Raw genomic sequence first — 11,851 nt, forward strand, 5'->3', positions numbered from 1 at the left:
AAAGTTTGAAAAGTATGATGGGCATGGGGATCCCATAGCCCACCTCAAAAGGTATTGCAACCAATTGCAGGGAGCAGGTGGAAAAGAAGAGCTCCTTATGGCAATATTTTGGAGAGAGCTTGGTCGGTATTGCTTCTAAATGGTACATGGACCAAGATATATCTCGATGGCATATCTGGGACGACCTGGCTCGGGATTTTGTCAGGCAGTTTCAATATAACATCGACATTGCCCCTGACAGGAACTCATTGTCAAATCTAAAGAAAAAGTCCTCGGAAAGTTTCCGAGAGTATGCTGTCAAATGGCGCGAGCAAGTCGCCAGAGTTAAGCCTCCAATGGATGAAACAGAGATGGTCAGTGTCTTTCATCAAGCCCAAGAGGCCGATTATTTTCAAAATATGATGTCTGCGATGGGAAAACCATTTGCCGAGGCCATCAAAATTGGCAAAATGGTTGAGAATGGGTTAAAGACAGGGCGCATCCTGAGTCAGTATGCTATAAGGGCTACCTCCCAAGCCATTCAAGACGGGTCTGGAGGTATAGCAAACCGAAAGAAGAAAGAAGAAGCTTCAATGGCAACTTCAAGTGTAAGAAAACCCCGTCCATCCAGAAGTTACTTCTCCAAAAACAACCCACAACATTATTATCCCCATCAAGATGCAGCCTATGCTATGGCTCCTCAGCCGTATGCAGTAATGAATGCCCAACCATATGCTAGGCCACAACAACAATTCCACCAAAACCGAGCTCCATTTCCCAGAAATCAACCTCCTCACCAAGCTCAGTACAATCCCCGACCCCCACAAAATAATTTCCCTTACAATGCCCGTGCACGGGAGCCGCCAAGGAAAACAAACTTCACACCTATTGGCGAGTCATATTCTAGCGTCTTCCCCGAATTGGTCCAAATGGGTTTGTTGCAACCCGCACCTCCAAATAGGCAAAACCCAAAGTCACCTTCTTACCAACCTGGCACCCGATGTGCCTATCATTATGGGGTGAAGGGCACGACACTGAGAGTTGTTGGACTTTGAAGAGAGCTGTGGAAAACCTCATAGTGCTAAAGGACGAAGACATTCCTAATGTAATCCATAGGAGTTTGACCTAGCTTTAAATGTTATCATTGCCATAGCCGATGTGAAAAAGAAACCAAGGGCTACCGCAAAACAGGACAAAGCGGAGAAAAAGAGTAAACTCGCCCCTCAGAATACAGAAAAGAAAAGGGAAACTGGAACTGGGGCAGCACCCTCAAAAGATGCCGTTCTTTATGTTCCCCGGGGCCGCAAGAAAGAACAGATATCATTGAGCCCTCCAAGAAGGTTTAAGTTAAACAAGGGATCCAAAATGTATATGCCTAAAGGGACCTACGTGGTGCGGGGGCCAGTAATTTCACCAAGGCTGAATGAGCCTATGGTTATTGGCCGCGCACCGCAAAGGCCCATGACAGATCCCACTGCCGTTCCATGGAACTACAACAAAGCGGTAATAACTTATAAAGGAAAAGAAGTCTTGGGAGAATCAAAGGAAAGAAGTTTGGCTGAGAAATACCTCAATCTGGAGAAAGTGAATAATGCCACAAAGAAGCGTTTCCCGATCAAGAAACCAGTGAGTGCTGAAGAAGCAAAGGAGTTCTTCCGAAAAATGAAAATAGCGGACTACGAGATAATTGACCAGCTCCGGAAGTCTCCTGCTCAGGTCTCTTTGTTGTCTCTGCTAATGAATTCAACTGAACATCAGAAAGTATTGATCAAAACCCTCAACGACGCGTATGTACCCATTGAGACCACTGTGGAACAGTTGGAGAGGATGGCGGAAAGGTTTTTTGAAATTAATCAGATTCTTTCAGCAAGAATGATTTGCCTCCGGAAGGGGCCGCCCACAACAAAGCCCTGCATCTGACAGTTAAAAGCGAGGGATATTATGTGAAAAGGGTCATGCTAGATGGTGGTTCTGGGGTAGATATCTGCCCTCTCTCAACTCTGCACCGGATGGAAATCGGTACTGAGAGAATAAGGCCCAATAACGTCTGTGTGCGTGCCTTTGATGGCATCAAGAGAGATACTATTGGTGAAATTGATCTGATCTTGACTATTGGCCCGGTAGATTTCGAGGTGACCTTTCAGGTCCTGGATATGGATACTTCCTATAATTTCCTCTTGGGAAGACCTTGGATTCACGCAGCAGGGCTGTACCTTCCACTCTCCACCAGATGGTGAAATTTGAACATGAGGATCAAGAGATTGTAGTCCATGGAGAGGACGAGCAGTCGATTTACCGGGAACCATCAGTCCCATGCCTCAAAGCCAGAGAAGGTAGTGAGCATATAGTTTATCAAGCTTTTGAGGTGGTGGTCGCAGACCAATGTGAAGAAGGAAACCCTTGTCCCCAACCCTTTCTCTCGAACGCATCAATTATGGTTGCCAAAGAAATGATCAGACATGGTTACAAGCCCGGGAAGGGGCTCGGGATTCATTGCAAGGAATTACTGAACCTATCACCCTGGCTGCCAGTGAGAAGTTCTTTGGGGTAGGTTTCCAACCCACGCCAGCTGATGGAAAATGGGCAGACGAAAGAAAGAACAATGGTTGGGTCTTGCCTCAGCCGATTCCGCATCTTTATAAAACCTTTGTCAGGCCTAGATACAATGAGGAAGAGGAAGATGAGGTCTTCACGACCGAGGAAATTGAAGAAATCTATGGGGCTATAAGGCAGATGCTGTATGAAACCCACATGATTCAGCCGGGAGAAGGCTCAAGCACCGCTGAGGTGTTATACATGGGACCCAATGCTAAGCTGCAAAATTAGAAGGCTACTCCGTTCCCAATCAGGCGTGAAGCCCGGTAGTCCAGTCCTGCCACTTTTTCTACATCACGAGTTATTCAGGGTGTAACTCGGATGTTTTCTTTAGTTTCTTGTCTTTAATTTTCCAATGTAAACCTTGTTATCTTCAAATTCAATGAAATGAAATCAATATTTCATCATTCATCTCTCTACTCTTTCTGATTTTTGTTATTTTTCTTTCTTATTTCTTCTTTCAGTTCTAATAATGCGACTTTAAATAACATGACATGCTTGCGGAATTCATGCCCAGATCCAAACATGCTGTCTAATTGTGAAATAATGAACCGAGAACCGGAATATGATGAAGAAGAGGATTTTAGGGAAATAAATCGAGAATTGGAACAATTTGAGAATAAACCTAAGCCGAACTTAAATGATACCGAGCCGGTTAATTTGGGTAGTACTGAAGAAGTCAAAGAAACCAAGATAAGCATTCACACAGATGAAAAAACCTGGGATGCGTTGATCCAACTGTTGTTTGAATTCAAAGATGTGTTTGCTTGGTCATATGATGACATGCCAGGACTAAGTGTCGATTTAGTGGTTCACAAGTCTCTAACATACCCCGATTATCCCCCTATCCGGAAAAAGCAAAGAAAGTTCAAAACTGATATCAGTGACAAGATTAAAGAAGAGGTCACAAAACGGTTGAAAGCGGGGGTGATCCGAGTGGTCCGATACACCACATGGTTAGCCAATGTAGTTCCAGTGCCAAAGAAGGATGGGAAAACTCGAACAAAGCAAGTCCCAAGGATAATTTCCCTTTGTCGAACATCCACATCCTTGTTGATAACTGCGCCAAACATGAGATACAGTCCTTCGTGGATTGTTACGCAGGATATCACCAGGTGTTGATGGATGAAGACGATATGGAAAAGACAGCTTTCACCACACCCCGGGGCACCTACTGTTACAGGGTCATGCTTTTTGGTCTGAAGAACGTCGGGGCAACCTATATGAGAGCCATGACTGCCATTTTTCATGACATGATGCACCAAGAGATAGAGGTGTATGTAGACGATGTAATCATCAAATCCAGGACCCAGGACGACCATGTTCGGGACTTGAGAAATTTCTTTGAGCGGCTATGCAAATATGATTTGAAGCTAAATCCAGCCATATGTGCATTTGGGGTTCCGTCTGGCAAGCTCTTAGGATTTATAGTCAGTCGAAGGGGCATCGAGTTAGACCCAACAAAGATAAAGTCCATTCGAGATTTGCCCCCTCCAAGAACCAAGAAAGAGGTTATGAGCCTGCTTGGAAGGTTGAACTACATTAGCAGATTCATAACTCAGTTGACTTCCACATGTGAACCCATCTTCAAGCTGTTAAAGAAAGATGCAGCAATTAAATGGACAGATGAGTGTCAAGAAGCCTTTGACAAAATCAAAGAATATCTGTCGAACCTGCCAGTTTTGGTCCCACCTGAACCGGGGAGGCCTTTATTCCTGTATTTGACAGTCTTGGAGAATTCTTTTGGATGTGTCCTCGGGCAACATGACGTGACCGGGAAAAAAGAGCAGGCAATCTACTATCTGAGCAAGAAGTTTACCAGTTATGAAGCCAAATACACTTTGTTGGAAAGAACTTGCTGCGCTCTAACTTGGGTTTCTCAGAAGCTGAGGCATTACTTGCTAGCCTACACCACTTACCTCATAACCAGGTTGGATCCTCTAAAGTACATATTCCAGAAGCCAATGCCCACAGGGAGGTTAGCAAAGTGGCAGATCCTGCTCACTGAATTTGACATAGTCTGTGTCACCCGCACGGCAATGAAAGCCCAGGCTTTAGCAGATCACCTCGCTGAAAACCCTGTCGATGATGAATACTAGCCTTTGAGAACCTACTTCCCGGATGAAGAGGTAAATTCAATTGAGGTAATACCCGAAGACACCAATGCTTGGAAAATGTTCTTTGATGGAGCTGTGAACGCAAAAGGCGTTGGAATTGGGGCAATCTTGATTTCACCCACTGGTCAGCATTATCCAGCCACAGCCCGGCTTCGTTTTTTCTGCACAAACAACACTGCTGAATATGAAGCCTGCATTATGGGTATGAACATGGCAATCGACCAAGACGTCGAAGAATTGTTGATCATGGGAGATTCGGATTTGATTATCCGACAAGCTCAAGAAGAATGGGAAACTCGAGATGTCAAACTCATTCCCTACAGGCAACATGTGGAAGAGCTTAGTAGTCGTTTCAAGTCAGTTGAGTTTAGGTACATTCCTCGTTTTCACAATGAGTTAGCCGATGCGCTCGCTACTCTGGCCTCTATGCTTCCATACCCAGGCAATGGCCACATTGACCCGTTGGAAATCCAAATCCGAGAAAGGCACGGTTACTGCAATGCGGCTAAAGCAGAACCGAGTGTCCAGCCATGGTATCATGATATCAAGAGATTTCTGAAAACAAAAGAATATCCTGAGCAAGCCAGTAGGGATCAAAAGAGGACCATTAGACGACTCACAAGTGGTTTCTTTTTGAGCGGTGAGGTTTTATACAAAAGGACTCCAGATCTCAACTTGATAAGATGTGTTGACGCTGAAGAGGCCGGAAGAATTATGTATGAAGTGCACGCAGGAGTGTGCCGACCCCACATGAATAGGTATGTTTTGGCAAAGAAAATCCTCTGAGCAGGCTACTATTGGATGACTATGGAAAAAGACTGCTTCAGTTTTGTTCGGAAATGTCATCAGTGCCAGGTGCACGGTGATTTGATTCATGCACCATCTACAGAACTGCATCCCATGTCAGCACCATGGCCATTTGTTGCTTGGGGCATGGACGTCATTGGACCGATTGAGCCAAAAGCTTCAAACGGGCATAGATTCATATTGGTTGCTATTGACTACTTCACGAAGTGGGTTGAAGCAATTACTCTCAAATCTATCACCAAGAAAGCTGTGGTAGACTTTGTACATTCTAATCTCATCTACCGTTTCGGTATTTCTGCAACTATCATTACAGATAATGCTACAAACCTGAATAGTCACTTGATGAGGGAGGTATGTGAGCAGTTTAAGATCACGCATCGAAACTCTACTCCTTATCGGCCAAAAGCCAATGGTGCCGTCGAAGCAGCAAACAAGAACATCAAAAAGATTTTGAGAAAGATGATTCAATGTTCCAGGCAGTGGCATGAAAAGTTGACGTTTGCATCGTTGGGATACCGCACTACTGTGCGCACATCAGTCGGAGCAACCCCATATCTTTTGGTTTAGGGCACTGAAGCTGTGATACCCGCAGAAGTTGAAATACCTTCTCTTCGGCTCATTGTTGAAGCTGAAATTGAAGACAGTGAGTGGGTCAAAACCCGTCTGGAACAGTTAACCCTGATCGATGAAAAGCGAATGGCCGCAGTCTGCGACGGGCAGTTGTATCAACAAAGAATGGCCCGCACCTACAACAAGAAAGTGCGGCCTAGAAACTTTGAAGTGGGGCAACTCGTTCTAAGGCGTATTCTTCCTCATCATCAGGAAGCAAAAGGAAAGTTTGCTCCTAACTGGAAAGGCCCATACATTATCAGAAAATTGTTGCCAAGAGGGGCATTATATCTGGGAGACATTGAAGGAAACGACCCTGAAACAACTGTAAATGCGGACGCAGTCAAAAGGTACTATGTCTAATCCTTCTGTAGCAATAACATTACTCAGTTGGGATGACGAAGGATTTCATTTTCGCTATCCCAAACACTCCAATCCTTTGGTAACCCTTTGAGCCGGTTACCTCTTCCTTTTATTACACTCTTTGGAACTTGAAGATGTTTGAAAAAAAATGAAAAAAACAACAACAAAAACAAAATGTTTCCCTTAACTACGTTCTACTTGATTCCGAAAGGATGCGTAGGCAACCTCTCTCTGGGGTTCAGTCACACCAAAAAAAAATCCAATTTCCCCCAAAAGTGAAACTAGGGCAGATGTTATAATGGGTCGGCGATGATCCCGCCGGAATGGTTCCAAAGTTGTAATTCGATCCAAGATCTTTTTTACCCAAACCTTGTTCAAGTCCTTCCGATCGATCGGTGTAAGGTGTTCAAAACCGGAGAACGCAGTTGTTTGGATTCGATGCAATCAAGATGAGAGAAATAAAATGAGAGAGTCTTATTGGTGAAAACCTATGGGCACCGTAAGGCGATGGTGAGCAGAGAAACTGAAAAAACGAGAGAGTCTTGTTAGTGAAAACTCACAAAGAGAACTATAAGGCGACGGTGAGAAGAGAAATGAGAGAGGTCGATTGGCAAAAACCCGCAAAGGGCGTTGTTGATCGAAAAGAAGAAATCCCTCACCATTAGTGGCACTGAAAGAGTCCCGGCAAGGTTTCTCGGTTTAAAACACGGGTCACAATGGGTTTATGAGTTGGGATAGTTTTGCAGATCGGGTATTCGGTCCAAGAAGCATGTCATGTCTATTGAAGTCTGCATGCACTCCAGATAAGTCCTTCTCTCTTCCCCGAAAGGGACACTTCTCCTTAAATTCACTTTCTTGTCCTTTGTTTACTTTCTTTGAATCCCTTTCGGCCTAACTCTGTTCCGAAACTAATACAAAGAAAAGGTGGCAAGATTGCTTTTACAGGGTTCTGCTTAATAAAAGCCAAGTCCAAAGAAAGTACCCAGCCTCAGCAAGTGCATCAAGTTGATCCCGACTGGCCATTATGGCCGATGCTCTGAATCAAAGTTATTGAAAATGAAAAGAAATCCAAAGTCAAAAGCCCCTAGAGGCGGAATAAGGTGAAAAGACCAAAGCCCCATACGGGTGAATCGTCATGTAAAAGTTCGGAAATTTGAGTTCCTTGGTTTTAGGAGAGAAATCAATCTTCAGAAAAGCCAGCAAGCAGTAGAGGTTCTCGCCAAAAGTTGGGCCGAGATCAAGTGATAAAAAACAATCAATGCCACAAAACCAACCACCGTTTCAAACTAACAATTGTTCTTTGTTTGGAAAATTGAAACAGGTGCAATCAAAAGCAACCTTGCAACAAGCAGGTGCAACAAAAAGAAACTGTGCAAGGGCTAGAAATAGCTTTGCAGCAATAATCAATCCGAAAGGGAAGTCTCTTCCAAATTCTTTCCTGCATTTTTACTCATTTCTCTTAAATAACCAAAAAAAATGATGAAATGAAAAGAAGAAGAAAAATTCAAAATTATTGTAGCATAGGGTATCCAATCTCTAGCTATGTCTTTCCCAACATAGGGTCTCATTTCCTAGTCGGTGCCAGCATAACCTGGTAATCTTTCCAGCATAGGGTCCCATTCCCTAGTCGCTGCCAGCATAACCTGGTAGTCTTTTCCATTATAGGGTTCCACTCCCTAGTTGATCCCCGGCATAACCCGTGGACCTCCCCGTCATAACCCGAGGACCTTTTTCTTTTCCGGCATAACCCGATGACTTTCCCGGCATAACCCGTGGACCTCCCCGGCATAACCCGAGGACCTTTTTCTCTTTTCCGGCATAACCCGATGACTTTCCCGGCATAACCCGAGGACCTTTTCTTTTTTCCGGCATAACCCGATGACTTTCCCGGCATAACCCGTGGACCTCCCCGGCATAACCCGAGGACTTTTTTTCTTTTCCGGCATAACCCGATGACTTTCCCGGCATAACCCGTGGACCTCCCCGGCATAACCCGAAGACCTTTTTCTTTTCCGGCATAACCCGATGACTTTCCCGGCATAACCCGTGGACTTTCCCGGCATAACCCGAGGGCCTTTTCTTTTTTTTTGGCATAACCCGATAACTTTCCCGGCATAACCCGTGGACCTCCCCGGCATAACCCGAGGACTTTTTTCTTTTCCGGCATAACCCGATGACTTTCCAGGCATAACCCGTGGACCTCCCCGGCATAACCCGAGGGCCTTTTTCTCTTTTCCGGCATAACCTGATGACTTTCCCAGCATAACCCGTGGACCTCCCCGGCATAACCCGGGACCTTTTCTTTTTTCCGGCATAACCCGATGACTTTCCTAGCATAACCCGTGGACCTCCCCGGCATAACCCGAGGACCTTTTTCTCTTTTCCGGCATAACCCGATGACCATTCCCGGCATAACCCGTGGACCTCCCCGGCATAATCCGAGGACATTTTTCACTTTTCCAGCATAACCCGATGACTTTCCCGGCATACCCCGTGGACCTCCCCGGCATAATCCGAGGATCTTTTCTTTTTTTCGGCATAACTCGATGACTTTCCCGGCATAACCCGTGGACCTCCCCGGCATAACCCGAGGACCTTTTCTTTTTCCGGCATAACCCGATGATCTCCCCGGCATAACCTGAGGACCCTTTTCCTTTTCCGGCATAACCTGGTCATCTTTCCAGCATAACCTGGCAATCCTTCCAATTTAGGGCTCCACTCCCTACCCTATTTCTCCCAAGGATACACAATCCTGATTTTATTGCTTTCAATGAAGGAATAGTCTAGATTTTTGTTGCAAATAACTCACGAAATTTTCCTAGTAAAACTGGGGCAGAAAAATTTTGTGCGTTTGTTTTTTTTTTTGGTGTCTGAGCAGGTTTTACCTCAAGGCACAGTGTTCGGGATGACCAAAAGAATGAGTCTCAATCCAAAATAAAGAAAAGAAGAGAAAAGAACAAAAAAGAAGTGAACTCAAAGTGCTGAAGTGGAGAAGGATACGGACTGCTCAAGATATGATTGAAGTCACAGGCTTCACATGTCCTGCCTGGATCCAAAGCTGAAGAAAGAACCAGCACCTACAGCTGACGAGCATCAAGATTCAGATCAGAGTCTACAGCAAGAACCAGCTAAGACTCAAGATCAAGCTTCAGGAGATTTATAGATAGGAATCTTGTAACTCGTAGCTGATAGGCTTAGCTAGTTTAGCTTCTTATTTCTTCCATTTTGGTGTAATAAGGAGTTTAGCAAGCAGTAGCAGCAGTAGCAACAATGAAATCACAGCTTCCTGGTAGTCCAGCTACCAAAACTTCCAGAACTACACTAACCTGATTCTTTTATAGCCAAGGATATGTAGGCAACCTTTGAAGCAAGGTTCGGTCAGGCTCTTTTCAAAAATGCTTCTCACGGAGTGTTAGACGGGCAAAAATCCCTCATAATGGCTCATTTTATCTTTGCCCAGAAACCCTTCGTGTCTCCGAGCAAAGAGGGGCAGCTGTGAGCACGTAATTTTTGCCTCACATAAATTACTCCTACAGAATTCCCAAAAATTAGGTTTTTCTTTTAATTATTTGTTATTTTATGAATTATTGTAGAATTTTCTGATTATTTGCATGTTTGGGTGCATGTTTAATCTTTTTAATTCATAAAAAAAACAAAAAGTACATTGCATTTGTATTTAGGATTTAATTTTACATTTTTTGGATTAATTAGTAAATTAGTTTGTTTTACAAAAATGGAAAAAATCACAAAAAATAACTTATTTTTGCATTTTTAATTTTTAGCTTCAAATTTTGGTAGTTTTCTTTTAATTTGGTATTTAATTAGTTGTGGTAATTATTATTTAGAGTTAATTAACTTAATTTGGTATAATTTGGTTTAAGAATTAATTTAGTTTTTTATTTTTAATTTGGAAAAAAAGGGAAAATAATTTTGAAATTAAAAAAGAAACAAAAAGAGTGAGAGAATCTGATTTTGGGCCATTTCATTTAAATTCTCCCAAGACCAATCATTTTACCCTCAAATACTCGCTCAAACCGGCCCAAAACCCGTTCCCCTACCCGGTCTGCCCCACACAGGAACCAAACGACCCCGTTTCGATTGCTTTTGATCAAGACCCTTGATCTTCCTTGATCGAACGGTCGAGAACTAGGGTGTTTGATAGTATTTAACTGTCTGAACCGCCTGACTCCCCCCCTCCCCNACTTGGGACTGTTCGATCGACAGTATAAGACTGTCTGAAGCCCTTACCCCCCCCCCCCTAACTCGTCTCCCTCACTCTTCATCTCCCATCTTCAGAGACCGGACTTAACCCTAGCGCCGCCCTGAGTTTCTCCGCCATTGTAGCCGACGGCGCCGCCTCTAGTCATCCCTAAATCAACACCCCAAAAGCCTCACACCCTCCCCTTCCCAATCCATAACCTGTTTCCCTCGAATCACCCCAGATTCCCTCGAATCTTAAATCTGAGTCGAACCCTAAAATCCCAAAACCCCAAATCAGCGAGTTTAGTGAAGGTTTGGGCTGAAATTGACCTTATTCGCGTGTTTTTGTTTGAGAACACACGATTAAGGCCCATTTCGGTCAAAATCAAAGGCTCGAGGAGTAATTTCAAGATTTGGCCCGTCTGGCTCTTAGGTACTTTCAGCTTCTTTTTCTTTCTTGCATTTTTCTTCTTCTTTTTCGTTTATGTTCATCTTCATCTCTTTTCTGTCTCCTCTTTTCTTTTTTCTTTGTTATGTTTTCGTTTTTAATCGTTTGTTCTGTTGCTTAATTAGATTAATGACAAGTCTAGTTTATTTTTTTTGGTTTTTATTATTTAGGTCTAATTAGTTCATTTCCCCTTTTGTTTTGGTTTTATTTAAAGGTTTTCTGGTTTTTCTTTTGGAAATTCTGGTTAGCGTGTTAATTTGTGACGTTTGATTGTGGTCTGAAAATCAGAAGTCCAAAAGGGGGAATTAAACCGGTTTGGCAAGCCAGGTTCTGGGGATGAACCTTGGGTCAATTTGACCAATTTGGTTTCCTGAAGTAAAAAAACAGGGGTTCAAAGGTTAAATTAGGAAATTTATGTAGGAGAATCTTATGTAACTGAATAGGGAAACTTCTAGGAAGGTGGGATGGGGACTAATTTGAAAACCTGATTTTTAAACTAAGGGTACATTAGCAAAAAGGAAAATTCCAAAAGGATTAAAAGAGTAAAACTGAATTCATTCTTTCTGCCCTAAGGTTTGCCTATAAATGCATTCTTTCTTCACACACAAGTCAGAAAATTGGAGATTGAAAAAACACTGAAAAGTGAGAAAACGGCTGGGTCTTTTTCCAAGCTCTAAAACACTAAAATTTTGCTGAAAAATTTGGTTTCTAGCTTCTGGTTTTTGCTTCCTTT

General features: G+C 43.4%; 1 protein-coding gene across 1 annotated transcript; it reads left to right on the forward strand.

Annotated features, from left to right (window-relative positions):
• The first annotated feature begins 4,901 nt into the window (after nucleotides 1–4,901).
• LOC109210653 lies at nucleotides 4,902–7,873 on the forward strand. Its single transcript, XM_019374108.1, has 3 exons — nucleotides 4,902–5,449; nucleotides 6,299–6,457; nucleotides 7,792–7,873. Exons 1-3 carry the CDS (start codon nucleotides 4,902–4,904, stop codon nucleotides 7,871–7,873), a joined length of 789 nt encoding a protein of 262 aa, XP_019229653.1.
• The last annotated feature ends 3,978 nt before the right edge of the window (nucleotides 7,874–11,851 follow it).

This window comes from Nicotiana attenuata, unplaced genomic scaffold (genome assembly GCF_001879085.1).
Source record: "Nicotiana attenuata strain UT unplaced genomic scaffold, NIATTr2, whole genome shotgun sequence".
Classification (NCBI taxonomy): domain Eukaryota; kingdom Viridiplantae; phylum Streptophyta; class Magnoliopsida; order Solanales; family Solanaceae; genus Nicotiana; species Nicotiana attenuata.